Source organism: Mus pahari, chromosome 6 (assembly GCF_900095145.1).
Source record: "Mus pahari chromosome 6, PAHARI_EIJ_v1.1, whole genome shotgun sequence".
In the NCBI taxonomy this organism is placed as follows: domain Eukaryota; kingdom Metazoa; phylum Chordata; class Mammalia; order Rodentia; family Muridae; genus Mus; species Mus pahari.
Window position 1 is genome coordinate 62,095,489 of NC_034595.1, and position 19,030 is coordinate 62,114,518.

A 19,030-nucleotide genomic window follows, 5' to 3' on the forward strand; every position below is an offset into this window, starting at 1 on the left:
GGCTTATTAAAATACACACATACATGTAGGTACATACATATGAAACCTAGGCAGCTTCTAGAAACTTAGTAGAGTAGATGTATGGTACCAGTTTCAGTTTCAGCAAAAGGAGTTAAAGAGTGCTTCTTCTCATCTTCAGTTTTTGTTGTTGTTGTTTTTTTTTTTTTTTTTTTTTTTTTTTTTTTTTTTTTTTTTTTTTTTTTTTGTCTTTTCATGACAGGGTTTCTCTGTGTAGACCTGGCTGACCTAAAACACTATAGATCAGGCTAGCCTCAAACTCACAGAGATCGAGTGCATGTCAGGGAGGTGTGGGGACTTTGGCAACTTGAGGTTGGCTGCATTCCGTTTTGAATTTCAGTAAGCTGATAAATTTATAAATTGGAACTGTTGCTCTTGGTGTAGACCTGATTGGAAGGGCCAGTAAATCCAGGAGTTAATCTATCCTGGAAGGACTCTCCCTTGTGTGTTGAGCTTGGTGGCTTTGAGGCTTGCTTGAAGGGACTTCACTTGAAAACTCATCTGCCCCCTGCAAAGACCTTTCCATTGTCTTAACTACAGTCACCCTTCTTGTGGGACTTGGGGAGTCAAAACTGGAACCCACGGGCTCTTATAATCTTGCAGTCCATGGAAGCAGAGTTGTCCTGTGCCACCAAGTTTGAGGAATTGGTTTCTCAAGAGGAAGGCAGAGGTGGCTTTGTGTCTGTGGACTGCTCCTGGTTGATTAATCAGTTGTGACCTCGGTAGCATGATTCCAGAGGAAGCCTTAGAACTGCTTTGTGGCTTTCAGTGATATATGTTAACGTGACCCTGTATCTGCCCAAGCCAGCCACTGTAGCTGTTTCAAAGTGTCCCTTTTCACAAACCCAGGAAATGCTCAGCCAGATGCTATGGCACTTTGTACTTTGCCATCTACAGTAGCTTATGCCATGGCTTCAGTGTGTCAAACTCTAGTACATGGCTTCCTTTGTACCAAACTCCAACTCCAATTTTAGTTTAAAAGAAAAAAAAGAAAGAAAGAAAGAAAGAAAGAAGGAAAACAAAACAAAACGTAACGAAGTCCCCTCCCCACTCTTTAGTGACAGTCTTGCTGTGTTCCTGCTCATTATTGATGTTCATGTCTCACCCACTGATAGATATTACAATGGTTCTTGTTTCCATTTTATAGATGAGAACCCTTAAGCTCAGAGACCACCTTGCAGCCACATACAAATAAACAGCAAAGCCAGAAAGGCAGCGCAGATCTTCTAGTGCCAGTCCTGCTTGCAGTCTCCTTTGTAAAGTGGCTGATAGCCCAGCATGGTGAGGAAGGATTGAAAGGAGAGGGAAAATGTCAGTCAATTAAGTGTGTAGCCCAAGGCAAGTTTTCCAGCCAGAGAACTGAGTTAGTCCTGAATATTAAGAGCCATTCTGTTCTTCCTCTGTCACCTGACCAACCTCCTTTGTACAGGGATCACAAACTTACCCACACTTCCACTTGTCTTCTACCTGTTGAAACCCTTTCACAGGAGCTCCTGTCCCTTATAAAGAGACAGAATGATTCAAGGATTGGCTCTCCTGTGAGCTGTGGTCTCTCCTTACTTGCATTTATTTGCCATGCAGGCTGTGAAATTGAGAACTTCCCTTTCAAAGACCTTGCTATTGTCTAATTGCAGTCTAGCCTGCTTATGGGGTTTAGAGACTCCAAACTGGTTCCTGTAGGCTTTTACAACCTTGCAATGCTGTCATTTTCCTGAGCACCTATACTGTGTAATTATTGCTCCACTGCCCTAAATTCCCTTTGTGGTCGAGTGTGTCCTTACTGTTTCCGATAGACCAGACACAATGCAGTAATGTGTGGCTACACCAATGCCCAGAGTCCAAGGCTCCATGATCACAATCATGGCACAGTCCAGAGAAGACAGTCCTTTTAGGGCCAGGCACAAGGGGTTTCTGTGGAGAGGACAGAGCGATGAAGGAGAAATAAACACTGTCCTCAGGGAGTGTGTGGAAAATGCTAAGCAGAGGTAGAAGCCAGGCCCCAAGGAGCACAGAAAGGGGACCAACTCTAGGAGGGTTTGAAGTTTTTCCTTTCCAGATCTATAAGCACTGGCTGTTTTCAGTCTTGCCTAGGCTCTTACTCATTTAAACTCACGCAGCAGCCTACTAATTAATCACCTAGTCTCCAGTCCACTGTCGATTGTATTCAGAATGATCTAAACCACTGTCTTATCAATCACCTTCTCTCCTTAGAACCCTCCAGCTCCCCACGGCCTGCTTACTAAAACTTGAGCTTTTTGGCCTGTAGACCAGTCCCAGGCCTATAGACCAGCCCCAGGCCCACTTTACTTTTCCAGACTCACCTCTCCAACCCCCTACCTTGCTTGCCCCCTACCCCGGACTTGAGGTATGTCTTACCTTTCTGTGAACACACACCCCTCAGTCAGCCACAGTGGATTAATCTTTGTCTGACTTGAGCCTTCTATCTAATCTGAATTTACCTTCCATTGGAGAAAACAGACTTGGGACCCATTGCTGCCCAACTGTGAGAGAGAATGGACAAAGTACACTGGGAACACCCAGCCTTAAGGGCATTGTCTTATTGTCTTGCCTCTGCCCCAAGGGAGACTATCCCTTCTCAGAACTCTGTACTGTGCTTGCTCCCCACTTTTGACTTATTGCATTTTAAGACTGTTTTGGTTAGTGAGTGTTTCTGCCAGGCAGTGAACTCCTCTAGCGCAGGGACCTTCAGTCCAGGGCTATACATCCACTTGGGCCAGGTTGTGTTGTTCTCATGTACTTTGCGAAGACAAATGCTTGATGATGATGATGATGATGATGATGATGATGATGATGATGATGATGATGATGATGATGATGATGATGTTGTTGTTGTTAGGAGGTAGAGGAGGCATGAACCTCTAAGCCACAAACTTGATTTGGTTTTGTTTTTAGAACAGAAACCTGAAATGGGATTTTGAGGTTTCATTCAACTTTATTCATCTGGAAAAAGTCAACATTCTTTATCACTCCCTTGACTAAAAGAAACCCCACACTTGGGGGAAAATAACTCCCAAAGCCACGTTCTTCTCGCTTTGGTAATTTTAGCTCATTCAGGGCTCAGGTCCCAGCTTGGCACTGTCAGTCCAAATAGATCACTTGCTCCAGAAATGCTTTGGAACTTCTACAAAGTTAGCAGAGAAGCAGGGGACTAGCCAATTTCACATGCAGGGATTGTTGCATGTCATCAATGGGAGAATGCCAAGCAAAGGATTGCTTTTTTTTTTTTTTTTTTTTATAAGCAAGTGAAAACTTTTAACTTAGGTTTTTACATGTTCTGCTGATACACACTAGAGCAAAGATTGGGAATTGCCTTCTGTCATCTGTTACAGATTCTACTGGAATGTTAATCATTGAAGGTTGAATCTGATGTGAGCTTTAGTGTTCAAGATCCACATATTTGTTGCAACTAAGTAATATGTGCTGAAGAGTGCTTCAGGGTCCTGGTTTGTAGTCTGAAAGGAATAGTTCAGGCAAGTTGAAGCTTCTGTTTTTTTATTTGTGTTGTTTAGTGTGTATGTGTATATGAGAGGGGGGGAGGGGGAGGATTTTGTTAGTCAAGAGCACATTAAATTTTACATTTTAAAAATAGCTAAAAAAAAAAATAAAAGAGTTTCACATTGAGCATTGAGGTCTTTTCTCTAGGAAGGATTTTTTTTTCCTGTGTGCCTTTGTCTAAGCTCCTTAGACACTAAAAAAAATCAGATAAAAAAAATCATATAACATGAGGAGATTTTTCTTTGGTCCATGTAAGTTCTACAGGTTCTGAGTTCTGCAGGGTATCCTGTCAAATTCTGGGAGGTAATGCAGGAGGAACAGGTGCTGATAATGTCTGACCAAAGTTCCCAGGAACCACTAGGTTCCAGGCACACATCCTTTCTAGATAGAGCTACTCAGATTCCTATTCAGTAAGTGCAGTGAGTTCCAGACAGTGAACTGTATCCTCCCATGTGGACTAGACCCATAGGAAGTACGAGTTAGATTACAAAGTCTGAGGTCCAAACTAAAGTGATGGTCATGATGGATCTGAGATGTATTATGAGAAGCATAGAGTGAAGTATGGCAATTCGAGACTGGGATCCCATCCCTTAAGATGATAAGGCAGGTTCATAAATGTAAAGCCAGCCTAGGCTACATGTACAGCAAGAGCCCCCCCCACACACACACACACACATGCACTAGTGCACGTGCTCACACTCAGAAAAAAAAAAAGTGAAGAATGAAACTCCCTGCTGTGATGCTCTGTGAAGATGATGATGGTGATCTAGACTTTCCTTCCTTGGAGGACACTCATGAAGAGTGACTGGTTGGAAGGGGAGATGATGAATTTTATATGAGGTCTATTGACTCTTAGCAGATCATTGAACATGTAGAAGAATATGCTAGGAGAGAAAGTAGCCCATCGTTCAGAAGAGTACACTAGGCTAAAGGTCCTGATTTGGAAGTTATTAGCCATGAAAGGGCTGATGTCACCCTGGGTAAAGGAAGAGGGAGAGAAGTATGTAAGGACTGAACTCCCCAGAACACCAGCTTTTAAGGACACTGTTGAAGAGACAAACCATAAAAGGTGACTATGAAGGAACAGTCAGAGATAGACTCAGAATCAAGGGATAAGGTGTGTGTGTGTGGGGGGGGGGGGTTCCAAGGAAACCAAATGAAGAGAGAGGTCTTAGCACTGCAGGTCTTGGCTGGCTTTTGTTTCATTTAAGTACATAGCATCAGCCTCTACTCAGAGCTCCTTGGTGAGACAGATGACAGGAAAGCTAAATATATATGCACAGGAGAAGATTTGCATGGAATGGTATTTTTGTACTTTTTTGGTTTTACACTCTAGAGGAAGGACCAGGTTCGTTTCAGGGGATTCCAGAAGTAGACTTGGTGACGGGATGGAATTCAAGAGCTCCCTGTGAACGGTAAACTAGAAATAGAGAGCACAGTCATCCTGGTAAGGGCCTCAGGTGCGGGGCTGAGTGCCTGTCGTGGGAGTGGCAAGCAAGTCCAGGGATATTTTAGAAAGGAAGCTTGTCTTAGGGTAGAGGAAGGTTAGAGAACCTGGAAGTCATATCCTTAAGTACTGAGGAGGAAGTGTGAGAGCTCAAAGAAAGTATACTTTGAAGATAATGTGGGTTCAAACTGTGCAGAGAAATTCTTGACTCCTTTGAGAATCAGGTACTGATCTGAAACATAGAAACTAGTGCTCACTCACTTGCCCACTGTGTTACTATTAAAGAAACATGGACAAGTGTCTGGTATACAGTACAGACTTGCTCATATTGACAGCTGTCAGGGGCTGCGATGGGCTAGTCCTTGAAGAACAGTCAGCTGAGTCATACACATTACCCTTTGTGGAAAGGAGTGTTCAGAAGAACAAATGCATGTTAAGTTTAAGACTTAACTATGTTTTAAGTCGTCCTGGGACTTGACCTAAGCATTGAGGGCTTACATTTTCCTATGTCTTGTTGACCTATGACTCTCTTCTGAGGACATCCATTACCTCAGCAACACTCCTGGTAAAGCACCTGAGGGCAGCTAGACGAATGACCTGGCAGAGTGCATTCCTGTTTGTGTCTATGCCCCAGCTCTGTTCCAGGGCCAGCAAGAGCGAGTAAGGAGATGCTCCAACTGCCAGTTTCCTCTACCCTTAGTTGCCTCCCTACTTGGAGGAATCTTAGAGGTGATCTGTTGTGGTCCTCCACAGCCCAGATAAGAAAGGGACCTAGGACACTGAAAGACCTGTTGAGGGTTTCCAATTCAGTGTTCTACTGAGAGGAAGTTAAGGCACCCAGCCAGCCTGTGAGAACCAGGCCTCAGTCCAGCACCCCCTGTTTGCCTTTACTACTTCGCAGCAGGGTACCCTTCTTTTTGTTGTCTTGGTTGGATAAAGCTCTTGAAACTTGAGGATTCTATCTGTTTGGTTTTTATAAAAATAAGTACCATTGGCCAGAGAATGTAGCATGCTTGTCTTCTCTGTGGCGTATGTTTTTAATGCAAACAGGACTGCACAGGGTTTTCTTTTGTGCAGATGAAAAAACTTGAAACTTGCATATAGATATTTATAAAACAAGACAAAAACCTCTGTTAAACATTTCACTGGCTTTGGATTGTTTTAAATATTCAGCATGCTGCTATTTAAGTGGGAGGCAGGACAGCCCCCACCCCTCAAACCCCACCCCTCCACCCCCCTGGCCAACAGCTAGATATTACAGGTCCTTCCTTCTTCACATCTGAGGACAGATTTGACCCTGGTTTTCTGTTAACCTGTTGGTTACTTCAAAAACAGCATTTTCCTTATTCCATGCCACCATTTCTTCTCATGTTAATAACAAATGACAAAATTTTTTTTGTTATTTTAATGAACACATCTTTTAACTACGGGGGGAGAGAGACAGACAGAGACAGAGCTAGCAAGCACTAGAAAGCCTTAATGAACTTTTGAAGTGCAAGGATTTATGCAGTGTGTACCCTCAGGCTGGGAACTCATCATTGAAGTTGTCTAAAGTGGAGGCAAAGTCTGAGAAGAAAGGCAAGTACTTTGGAAGTTTTATCCATATACTCACTAGTATATATATATTTCAGTTCAGTTGATAAAGCTAATTTTCCCCTTGTTTCAGTAGGTACAATTAGGTAGCAGCAACAGGGCCCAAGTGTCAAACAGCTGGGAGTGAAACGTCTGCTGTCATTTAGGTCTTAGGAAAACCACCTCACTGACCATGGATTAGATGTAATGATGTAAAGGATCTTGTAATGAAATTGGCACACAGTAGGTGTTTGTTCAGAATTTATTGAAAGTGTAAAACCAGTGGCTGACATCATGGACAATAGGAGAGGGTGGGAAATGCTCAGGCTAGGGAGACCAGAATCCGAAAGTCGGGGTGGTGAGGGGGGTCTCTCTCAAAGAGGCATGCTTACGTCTGTGTGCACTAGCTTGCCTCTAAGGTCGGAACAGTTGGGGAGGCAGGGTAACTAAAAGCTGTCTCTGACTCTATCCTTCCTCGTCAGTTGCTAGTTTCTTCTGTGGTTTCCTGAAAATCAAAGCCAGAATCATATCCCAAAGTCCCATTAAAACATCATGTGAAATATTTGCTGTCTGAGATGATCCACACCACCATTCACCTTCATTAATGTGACCAGTCGAGAGTTATAGCTTCTTGTCACCCTGTGTTGGGGCTCATCCTCATACCCCATCCATCTTGCTTGGCACTGCCACATAAATCTTTGTAAACCATGTCTTTCATCATGTCTCAATCTGTGTCAGTTACTTGCACTGGCTCTCTTTGCTTTGAGACCAGAAGCCAAATACATAGCCCACAAGGGTGGCCTAACCCTAGCTGCTATTTATTGAACATCTGTGGCAAGGACATTCACTTTGCCAGGTACTTTACAAACGCCATCACCTTAAAAAGCATCTCATTTCATCTGAGGCTTGAGAAAGTTAAGGAGCTTGCCTTAGTTCCCTCACATAGTGTGTAGCAGTCAGATTCTGGCCCAGGATCAACTGATTCAAATGCTCGGACTGGGTTTTTTTATTAGTGAACCATGCTTTCTACTTTTTGTGGTGACACTATATTGAGTCATCTCTGGGTGACATAAGGATGGCGTACATCTACATTCAAACCAGAAGTAAGATAAGGAAGACTTGGAGAGCCTTCTGTGAACCAGCAGCTCCAGGGAAGTCAGGCCTTACATTCTGGTTGGGATTCTTGGTACATACTGGGGTTTAAGTCCTCTAAACGAAAGGCCACCCTGCTTAGTGTTCAGATTCAAATGGGCTTGGCATGCATTCACTGACTATAGGAAAAGATGGACATACTTCATTCAGGTCTTCATAACCCTCATCCAAGGAGCTTGAAAGAAGGGAGATGAAAGAAAAACAGGACAGAACCAGATGCTGATTGGCTCTCAAAGGAATGTCAGGCTCCCCTTTGCCAGTGATGGAGGCAGCTAAGGCCCAGCTCCAGGTGTGTATGGGCTTCATGGTACCAGTTGCTTCTGACTCTTCTGTGAACTCCTGTCACTTTGGAGCTGTGTGGATTGCTCTGCCTACTTTTCAGAGAACCTAGCCAAGGCCCATGACCTGGCTAACACCTCTTCATGTTGTCCTTGGCAATGATTGCTGCTTTGTGCAGACTCCTAGAGACAGACTGCCAGGGAAGCGGGAGGAAGGCCATTTCCTGTTCTCAGCTCAGGCCAGGGAGTAGGGATTTCCTTATCGGTACCATCACTCAGTCACTCAACCATTCACCACTGAGTCACCATGGTTTCTGCGTGTTCTGTGCATGTACTGGGAGGTGATGCAATTTAGCTTGTGGGACAGAAGATCTGTATCGCATCCTGGCTCTGCACCTTGGCTGCTAGGTGAGTTTAGGGAAGGGTTTTGTATAGCTGAGATTATTCGTTTTTCTTCCCACATTGTTTCTATGTTTTTAAGTCTCATTTTGGAATCCAAGCAAGTCTGAAACCCAGGCTGACACTGAATTCAAAATCTTCCTGCCAAGTGTGTACCACCATGTCTGGGGCCATATTTTTACATTGAAGTATTTTATTTTATTTTTCTATTTTTATTTTTTTTAATCAAGACAAAATGTACCATTTTCATTACTGTTTAGAAGGTTTATTTACTTTTCTTTTATGTATATGAGACTTGTGCCTGCATGTATGTATGTTTACACTGTGCATTCAGGAGCCTGCAGAAGCCAGGAGACCTGAAGTTGCATACAGTTGTAAGCAAACGTGTGTATGCTAGAAACCCACCCCAGATCCTCTAGAAGAACAGCTTTTGACCACAGTGTCATCTCGCCAGTTCTAGCTAAACTATTTTTTAACATATGTGAGATTCAGTGTTTCGTGGTATGTTCTGTCACCAGCACCACTATATAGTTCTAGAATATTTTCCTAATGCCCCCATCAATCCTTTTAGTCAGTTACTTATCTGTTTCTGAATTCTCCTATTCTGAATGACCCACAGTAATAGTTACAGAATTATAAAGTACATGCTTTTTGTCTGAGTTCCTTAGCTTAGTGCAGTAGTTTTAGGATTCATCCATATTGTACCGTCAACTAGTGTGTCATTTTTATGGCTGATTAGTACTACTCTATGTGTGTATACTATATGTCATCCATCCACAAGTTGATTGATATTGGTGTTGTTTGGCATACTGTGAATACTGTTTCAGTGAACATTGATGTATAAGTTTCTAGGTAGACATACTTCCATTTTCTTGAGTATACATCTAGAAATACAGTTGCTTGGTCATATGGTAATTCTGTGTTTAACTCTTTGAGCAACTACTAAACTGTTTATACAGTGGCTTTCTCCTTTTACGATACACCAGTTTCTCCAAATCATCCCTAACACTTATTAGTGCCCTACCATACCTTTTTTTCCTCTGTTTGTAAACATCCTCAGCATAAAATGGAATATTATAATTTTGATTCACAGTTACACAATGATTGATGATGCTGAGTATTCATATGTGTGCTTACTGGTGTAGCCTTATTATTATTATTATTATTATTATTATTATCATTATCATTTAATTAAGCATTCTTGTTTGATGAGTCTCTTTTGCATGGCTGGTTCCATGATTTTGGGTTACTCAGGTGGTAGGAGAGCCTCTAAGCAGGCAATTGAAGCATACTAAGATAATAGAATATAATAAATGCAGCATGTGGAATGAGACCTCAGAGGAAGAAGGAGGAGATAAGTGTAGGGTGAACAGACTTTGTGAAACACACAAGGAGGAACAAAGGCATGGAAGACCATGGAGCCTGGGTGTGTCTGGGGTTGGGACCTCCAGTCATCACTTACTACCATCAAGTTGAAGAGCATGCCTGTCTGTCACCTATCCCAAGCCAGACAGTTAGGCAGGTCTTCAGCTCATGAGGCAAGCAAGACTCAGGCCTCAACTAGCCTAAGGCTCTGTTGTTTTCAGGGTGTGCTTTTCAAGACGATTTGGTCCCTACCTGTGGTAAATGATGCAGCCTCATTACAACAGCATAGTGACCGGTAAGGAGATAAGGGCTCATCTGACTTCTCACACTGTAGAGCTAGGCTTGGAAACCAGATCATGTGACTCAGTTCTTTCCACAGTTGCAAACTACACCTCAGCTCTTCTTAACTTGGCATTGAACACCGCTGATTCTCTCGTTTGAACTACTTTATTTTTCTCCCTCATCTCTCCTTTCTTGCCTGTCACCTTTTAGCTATAAGTTCAAAAACATCTTAACCCATCTTTTCTGTTACACCTTTTTTTACTCTTCCATGTTCTCCCATCTAAGTACTAACCAGGCCAAACCTTGCTTAGCTCCCTGAATGAGACAAGATCAGGTGTACTCACGGTGGTATGGCTGGAGATGAGGTCCATGGTCTCAAGTCCTTTAATGGTTGTACTGTTATCTGCATAAAATTGCTCATACAATTGCTCATTCATTCTCTTCAAGTTCTGAATATACAGAATTGATCATCCTCACATCATGGCAATGTGAGAAGGAATTTCTTATTTCAGTTTACAAATGAAAAAACTGGCTCAGAAAAGAAAAGAAACTTACCCAGACTTGTAACAGGCCAGAAAGATCACTCTTGCTTATGAATTCCTATATTCAAGTTGGGCTAGAGATCTTGACTTACCTTTTAGCTTATATTTGTAAGCCTGAATGACTGTCTCCTCCCCATCTGACCGTTCATGCATCTGTCTCAAGGACCCACACTAAATTTTGCAGAGTGTAATTCTCAAAACATTTCAGCTAACATAAAGGAGAAAAATTCTGGGCCTGAATTACACAGTGGGAGTTCTCTCATATGTTTATGCCATAACTCTAACCTTTGTGACTTTCCATAATAGTGAGCTTTCCAAGATGTAGACCCTATCTCTTTTGTCCCTCCTTTGTCTGCTTGCTTGATTCTGAGATGCAGTCTTTCCTGAAGTAACCTAATTTCCCTTACTACCTTTTGAAAGGGTTGAATGAGGAAATCTGAGGACCATTTCTCATTCAGTGCCCAGATTTGTAAGCCTGAATGACTGTCTCCTCCCGAACCAACTCAGCACCAACATCAGTCTGAACTGCTGTTCCAGCTTCAGAAGAGGAAGCACAGCTCATTCCTTCCCATTTGGTGGCATCTCACACTTTATCCTTAAGTTTGTCACACTGAAGGCTGGATCAGGAAGAAGTCCTTTCATACCCTCCCATCTGATCTTGGACTCTCACTGCCCCTTCTACCTTGTTCATTCTCATTCTCTCTCTCTCTCTCTCTCTCTCTCTCTCTCTCTCTCTCTCTCTCTCTGTGTGTGTGTGTGTGTGTGTGTGTGACTATTTGTCTGTCTGTTTTTCCCACCATCTCTTCACTTCCCATCTCCTTGTCTTCTCCCCTCCCTTTTTTCCTCCCAACTCCCCAGAGTGTATATTGTACAAACACCCCATGCTAAGATAATTTCATTTGAAGTACTCTCTTGAGGTTTTACGTTTCAACAAGCCTTTTGCCTTAGAAAGAGTCAGTGTTGATTTGTGTTGATTTGTAGGAAGAAAGATAGTGTTCTCTTAGAAACACCCAGGTCCCCTCTGCTGTTCATGCCTAGGCCACTGGATGGGTTTTATAAATTAAAAAAATAAAGGACAAGAACAGGTCGTTCTTGTGAATAGAAGCATGGATGAGTCCTGACTAGTAGGAAGGACCTCTTCCCAGCAGGGTGTTGCTAACTAAGACCATGTCTTCTTCCTGGGCTTTTCCTTTGTGCTTCATTGTTTGCCTGTCATTTATTTCTTTTTTATTTTTTTAATTTAATATTTATCTACCTTCTTCTTATGGGAAAAAATGATTCAGGCACACCAGTAATAGAAAGCATAATATCCCACTCACGGAATGTCTAGTGTTCCAGACACAGTTTGAAGAATACTCTGAACTTTGTTCTCTCCCCACAGCTGTGTCACAGAGGTGTGAACTCAGCTAGCCTGAGGCTTTGTGCATCTCTTCCCCTTGTCATGGAGGAATGGAGGCTCACTTACTCAGAACTTTTTGATATCTGAGTTCCATCTTTGACCAGCTGGGGCTGGGTTTGAGAAGCTCTCGATTGAATTCATGCTGGAATAGGTACTGGTTTGGAAGTGTCCGTCTCAGTTTTACTAACAAGTTATGAGGAGAGAAACCTGGCCTGGGAGAGACATGAGGGTCTCTCTCCTCTCTCTCTCTCTCTCTCTCTCTCTCTCTCTCTCTCTCTCTCTCTCTCTCTCTGTGTGTGTGTGTGTGTGTGTGTCCCCTGGGCAGCAGACTAGAGAATGCGTGGAAAGTTCTCTGCCTTTACTTCAAGGAGAGTGACATTGTTCCCGTGCCTTTTGATTACTGAGCCACATAAATCAAGTTTTCTTGAGGAGATACGTGGGTTAGATTATTGAGAGATTCGCATGCCAGTTAAGTTCAGACCAGATATCTTAGTTACTTTTTTATGACCATGACAAAATACCATGGCCAAGACAACCAAACTGAGAGCTTATATCCACTCTGCAGGCAGAGAAACTAACTGGGAATGTCAGATTTTTGAAACTGCAAATCCAGCCCCAGCTACACAAGTTCTCCAGCAAGCCACTCTTCTAATCCTTCCCAAACAATTCTACCCCTGGAGATCAAGTATACAAACATAAGCCTATGGGAGCCATTCTTATTCAAACCACCACACCAGATGACAGTCTATGGATTATTCCAGCTCCAGGATTCTAGAATTCCATAAAAGGCAACCTTTTCGATGGATATACAGAAACCCCCATGGCGATGTTTTAGTACTTTTGTGTGGTGGTGCATTGGCATACACCATTGATGCTGTATGCTGACTTAGGAGCTCTCTGTGTAGGATAGAATAGTCCTTGGGTGTGTTTGCCTTTCCCTTTTAACTGGTTTGGCCTCATTTATTTTCTAGAATTTGAAGTTTTGGACTTTTTGAGCATTTTTATTCATAATCAACCTTGTTCTCTTGATATGCATTTTAGAAGACAAATCTGACCTTGAGAACAGTGTGATGCAGAAGAAAATAAAAATCCCCAAACTTTCTCTCAGTCATGTAGAAGATGATGGGGAGGCTAAAGACTATGGGGAAGAAGATTTACAGCTTAGACACATCAAGGTAAACAAAATCTTTTCTTTTCTTGGACATTCATTGGAGTGACTCCATATTTCCCAGGGCTAAAGAATTCCAGGCTGGCCTCCTTCCCCATATAAATGTCTCCTGATGTCGTCAGCCATGAGCTTTGTTTTGTGTTTTGGGGGAGTGGAAGATGCTTAACAGCAAGGACATTTCCCCTATAGCCTACTTTTCAGAGACTCCTCATTTAGATTGTACAACCAGGCACAGTCCCATTGGCTGAGTGTGCAATGTCATGACTGTGGGAGATTTAGAACAATGCGCTTTTCCCTGGCACACAGCTCTGGAGAGGTCACAGCTGAATTACATGGACATTAAGCAGCTGTTGGTCTTGGGTAGCAGTTTAGAGCTAGTCACTATCATATTGTCCCAAATTGCTGAGGGCGGACCCACTGGGAAAAGATGTTGGTAAAATTCACCAAGAGCATCTGGGATGCTGGGTTGGATGAAAAATCTCTTCATGAGGTTGCATTTCCTTGTTATGTGCTCCAGCTGGGCTCTCACTATTTGAAAGCAAACAAACAAACAAAAAACTGCTGGAAATATTGATCAGCGGTCTAGCTCTCTACTCACTTATCTCATTCTGTGAGTATCCCAGAGAAAGGAAGAGGGAAGAGAAGAAAGATACCTTCTGCTTTGCACTCTCATTTGGGACACAGGTCAAGAACATCCCCCAAGTTATAGTCCAAAAGATGGTATCAATCCACTGCATGGCATCCATCCCCTGGTGTGGCTCTGGCCCAGTGCTGGCCCCTGGAGTCATGGAGCATAGCCACACCTGTACCCTGTTCCCAGGGTTCTCGCAGTATAGTGATGTGAACAGATGGTGAAGATGATCGTTATGTTTTAGCAGATACCAGGACTTCAGTGTTACTCAATCTGAAGTCATAAGTTTTCCTCATTTTTATTACCTTCAATTTTCTGAACCTGGAAGGTTGAGTCAGACCTGGCTGGTTCAATTGTGCAGAATCTTGCATACTCTGGTTGTCTGTATCGTGCCTCTGGGAGAGCTCATGACCCTTCAACCCTAGGTCAAGACTCAGCCACTTCAGCAGCTCTGCCACCCTCAATGGGAGCTTTGCACACTTGAGCTGAAATTACCTCAGACAGCTGAGCCCCCAGCCCCTGGGTAGTCATGGATGGTTGTCTTCTGGGTGAACCTTCCTTTCTCTGTGCTGTCCGGCTGAGGGAGAGGCTGGCAGATGTGGAAGCAGGAGCTCTGGCTTGCACATGGGCTTCAATTCTGCTTTTCGCTGCATGGCATGTAATTCCCCATGCCTGGGACCCTGGGAGTGGTTCCTCTCTTCTCTAGGGCTCTGCTTGTTTACCTGCAACATGAAGAAAACTGAAAGCACCCCAGTGCTAGCTAGCATTCTTTGAAGCTTGCAGTTGAGTAAACATTTGTCAGGCTTCTGCCAACTGCCAGTCCTGAGTGTGTAGGCAGTAGAGAACCAGAGAAAACAAGACATATGTACTGCCCAAGATTAGAGTGGGTTTGGATTTTGACGTCCTTCCAAACTGATGCAGTCTTAAAAAGGTTACAAGATAGAATTCCATGCATCCGTATGTTCTTGAGTGTGATTCCTCAGGAATGCCGTGGGCAGGCTAGATTGTTTCCCAATTCTTTGAAAGTCCACACTGGTCATCCCATAAGCAAATGACTGCCCAGGTACCACGGAGGCTAGGGCGGGCTGGAAAATATAGGAAAGTGGTCCTGATACGTGCATCCAAGAGACTGAAGGCTAGGTGGAAAAAGTGTTAGCATGACAACCAGTGCCCTGGCTCCACCACCAGTTGTGTGTGGCTTTTGTCAAGAGCACGCTGGTCCTCTGTTTCCCCATTTACAAAGTGAAGGGCTTTGTCTGTGTCTGTAACAGGTTTCTCCAAGTACTGACATTCTGTGGTTCTGTGATTCTAGGATTGTCTGGGGAAATATTGAGCTGCAGTCCAAGAAAGTCCCAGCTGCACTTGCCTGAACTGATTCTCGTTGTCCTACACAGAGACCGGAGGGGCGGAAGCCTAGTGAAGCGGCTCACAAGAGTATCGAGGCAGTGGTGGCCCGGCTAGAGAGACAGAACGGCCTGAGCCTGGGCCACAGCACTTGTCCAGAAGAGGTCTTTGTGGAGGCCTCACCGGGCACAGAGGACATGGACAGTCTGGAGGATGCTGTCGTGCCCCGGGCTCTGTATGAGGAGCTGCTGCGAAACTACCAGCAGCAACAAGAGGAGATGCGCCACCTCCAGCAGGAGCTGGAGCGGACTCGGAGGCAGCTCGTACAGCAGGCCAAGAAGCTCAAGGAGTACGGGGCACTGGTGTCTGAAATGAAGGAGCTCCGAGACCTCAACAGGAGACTCCAAGATGTGCTACTCCTGCGGCTTGGCAGCGGTGAGTGCCCAGGCAGGCCACTTTACCACTACCCACAGCGGGAGGGGCACCTTCCTGCAGCTCCCCTTCCAGCAGGATAAAGGGAGAAGCAGGCCAAGTGCCCTCGAGCTTAGGGGAGGACAGAGACTTGGCTCAGCAGTTACCCCAAGGAGGAGTCACTCTCCTCTCTGAATATGATAGGAAGCCATGGATAAAACATTGGCCACACTGTGGTAAGAATATTGGGGAATATGGTTCAAAGAACATGAATGAATAGAATGCTTGCTACTGTCCATTCAGCGAGAGGTAGCACAGGGATTTAGAGTAGCCCTCCAAAAATAACTCAGGGCAGTAAAGAAAACTGGATAAGACCTGAAACACATACTGTTACTCTGAGCCAGAAAGTGGCAAAGGAGGGATCCTGCTAACAAGGCATGAAAGTTGAGAGCATTCACAGTTATTTGTAGGGTGTATATGGAAGAGGCTTGAGGAAGGGCCTGAGCATGAAAGGGGACGCTGCATACAGGCACCTAAGGAATTCAAGGATAGCACTCATGAGTATGAGAAACACCTACGGCATGTTAAGACTTCTCCTGCAGATGTGGAGGGCAGATGATAAGAATGCTGAAATCTATCATGGTGGGTAGTCAGGGCTTGTTTTGGTAAGAATGAGAAGCATTAAAATGCTTTTAAGGACTGGAAGCTGTATGTAGCTCAGCAATAGTGTGCTCCTATACCATGTGCAGAGGCCAAGGTTCAATCCCACTTTGAAACAAAACAATCAAGAAAGCCATTGTGTGTTGGAGGAATGTGGGGATTAGTACAAAGATAAACAAAATTCCTTTGGTTTGCTCACAGGAGAACTACCCTGGCCCTTAGGTTTTCTCATCTGAAGTGGTGTTAAGGTTGGAATGAATGGATTCTAAAAGTCAACAAGGAAACAGCAGTCAGAAAACCTCCTGCAGAGTGTAAGACTCTAGCAGTGTGAAAGGTGTGGCCAGTCAATACTGACTGAAAAGGTTCCTATGCCACATGTTCAGAGCCTCCATGGCCTCTGTGTCAGGGCATTTAACCCAAAAGAAGGAGTAAACCAGAGACATGGGTCCCATCCCCAAAATTTAAACCAAGTATGTCACCACAGAAGGATGGTGTCCATATCTAGATACATATTTATGTGCAGAGTCCTTTCTTAAATTTTTGTGGACAGGCATGCTCTCACAGTGCCCCCTTTCTATTTGCAGGTGCCTTTTGCTTCTTAAGTGTGTCCTCATGGTGATGTCTCAGGAGATCAGCCAGGGGCCTTTCAGAAGAGCAAGCAGGATAGGGATTACCAGAGAGACAAACCTCCAACTCATACAGTATCACTGTAGCTAATGCCCTAGAAGTGTTCCCACTCCCTAGCCCTGCCTTCATCTTGGCTTCAGTCCCAAATCAGAGTTGAAGAGGTTCACTTTGACATGAAAAGTTAGGTGTGATTTTCAGATTCACAAGGTATTTATTACAATAAAATGTCAGTGAGAATCCATAAGTGTGAGAACTTATGAAGGCAGTCTTGGTGCTACCGTGCAGGTGAACCCTGGTGACAAAATTGATCTTTCAGTGTTTCCTGATTTTCAAAGGAAGGGCTTTTGCTTTGATTGTGGTGGGCCTTTTGTGAACTTCTTTAGAAAGATAGGGAAGCACGCCAACTGCACAGTCTCTCCACACCAATTTTCCAGGTCCTGGGGGGAAAGGACCTGTTTTGCATGGTCGTGAACTGAGTTTAGACTCCAGAAACCACTCTGACTTCGGGAAGTAAGAAGCTGTGTAGACACAGTTATGTGTAGACAGGTGCCTCTTTTCATCATAAAACATGTGACAGTCAAACCTAACCCTGACTATACTTGGTATCTGACCCTGCTAGACTTTCTCATCCTGCAGGACTTAAATGTCACCATGATGCCCAGTGGCCATCTCTTCTCTGGTGTGTAACTATTGCTGTCACATGATATGGGATACAGCCACAAGTATGGATGAGGCTTTCACCATAGCCACACACAGAGCCCTGTTCTCTCAGAGCAGCAGACTTCCTGGAAATCACATTCATCCTCCCCCATCTAGGGACATTTAGACTCCATTTATTAACGTGATAATTTATGCTAACAAAAATCCACACAGTCCTTAATAATCAAAGGGTCTCTCCATGTATAAGGCTGTATATTTTATGGATGTATACAGGCCTGGATACAAATTCCAACTTCCTTACATTCTAACTCTTGTCTTTGAAAAGTTCTTTCATTTCATTTGTTTTTCCTCCCTTTCTAACTTCTTTCCACCTTTTCTGGTTCCCCTTAGCAATACTTACTGGTCTTCTTCTGTGTCAGGCATTTTGCCTAGTGGTAAATGACAGTCACATATATTTGGAACAACATGCACATGTACACACACATATTTGCATATACATATACACGTGCACATACATACATTCATATGTACACATGCACATACACACATATATTCTTATATACACATGCACACATATATGTATAACACATGCACACACAAACATACACACATATGCATGCATGTATACCTTGAGGATCTCATAAGCACAGAGGACTGTGGGACAGCAGATATAAGACATCCATTTTTGGAAGATTTATAAAGAAAGCAGAAGCAGGAAGACATTAGTAGGCTTGAAAAGTGAGTTTTTAAAGAAGGCAAGAGTAATTGGATGCAAAGAATGAGGTGCAGCTTAGTCAACCAGCAAAACTCTGAGCCTCAATATTCCACTTCTTAAAGTGGAACTGATGGCAGCCCCTTTACAGCTCTGGGACACGAAGTATAGTGTCTGGGATGCTGTTGATGCTCAGGTACTGTGCTTAACTCTCTTTCTACATCATTTGGAAGGAAGAGAAGCTAAAATAGGGTCTGTTTTGGAGTTTAAGGCTGGCTTCTCCAGTCAAAAATTGGCCCTGTGGTATTGGGCAGATTTACCAACTCTTCTGCTTCTCACGATGTTTGACATTAGGAGATAGAATGAGTTATAGATGTCTGCTTATTTCTTCATTCAACACCACTGAATACTTTCCAGCTCTACCTACTAGGGGAGATACGAAGAAAGTAAAAACATGGGAAGGTGGGTAGAGGGTGGGGTTGGAGGTAAATGTGTAAACATGCAATTAAAATGTCAAGTAAACAGTTGTGGGGAAGGGACTCACATTTTGAACAATCCTTCCCCTCCCCTGACTCTGGGAAAATAATTTTTCTCTAAACACTAAGGAGAACCAGGGTACAGACAATCCAGAAAGGGAGAGACGATTGCTGGGCCTCTGTTCAACATGCCCTCCGAGGCTTGTGTTGATGTGGGCCCTGGCTGCTTCCTTGCTCTTTCAGGGCTCACCAGCCCTCCTATCCTAGGGTCCTAGCTCAGAGGCCTTTGACCACGTTGGGTGCTGGGACACTTAGACCTATCATTTATACAGGCAATCAGAACCAGGTTAGCCAGGAGATCTGATTTAAGA

At 43.7% G+C, this 19,030-nt stretch overlaps 2 protein-coding genes across 5 annotated transcripts in view; both read left to right on the forward strand.

Moving 5' to 3' along the window:
* Nucleotides 1–19,030, forward strand: part of Agbl4 (ATP/GTP binding protein like 4) — a 1,180,502-nt gene that overhangs the window by 945,270 nt on the left and 216,202 nt on the right. The gene's annotated exons all lie outside the window — the stretch shown is intronic.
* Bend5 (BEN domain containing 5) overlaps nucleotides 1–19,030 on the forward strand; it is a 43,974-nt gene that overhangs the window by 2,508 nt on the left and 22,436 nt on the right. Inside the window, exons 2-3 of one of the 2 annotated variants that reach the window (XM_021199660.2) lie at nucleotides 13,012–13,145; nucleotides 15,164–15,548. In XM_021199660.2, coding sequence (XP_021055319.1) covers nucleotides 13,012–13,145; nucleotides 15,164–15,548 — 519 coding nt within the window. Of the gene's footprint in view, nucleotides 1–13,011; nucleotides 13,146–15,081; nucleotides 15,549–19,030 lie in introns of both variants that reach the window. The other variant, XM_021199661.2, reaches the window with a different exon arrangement.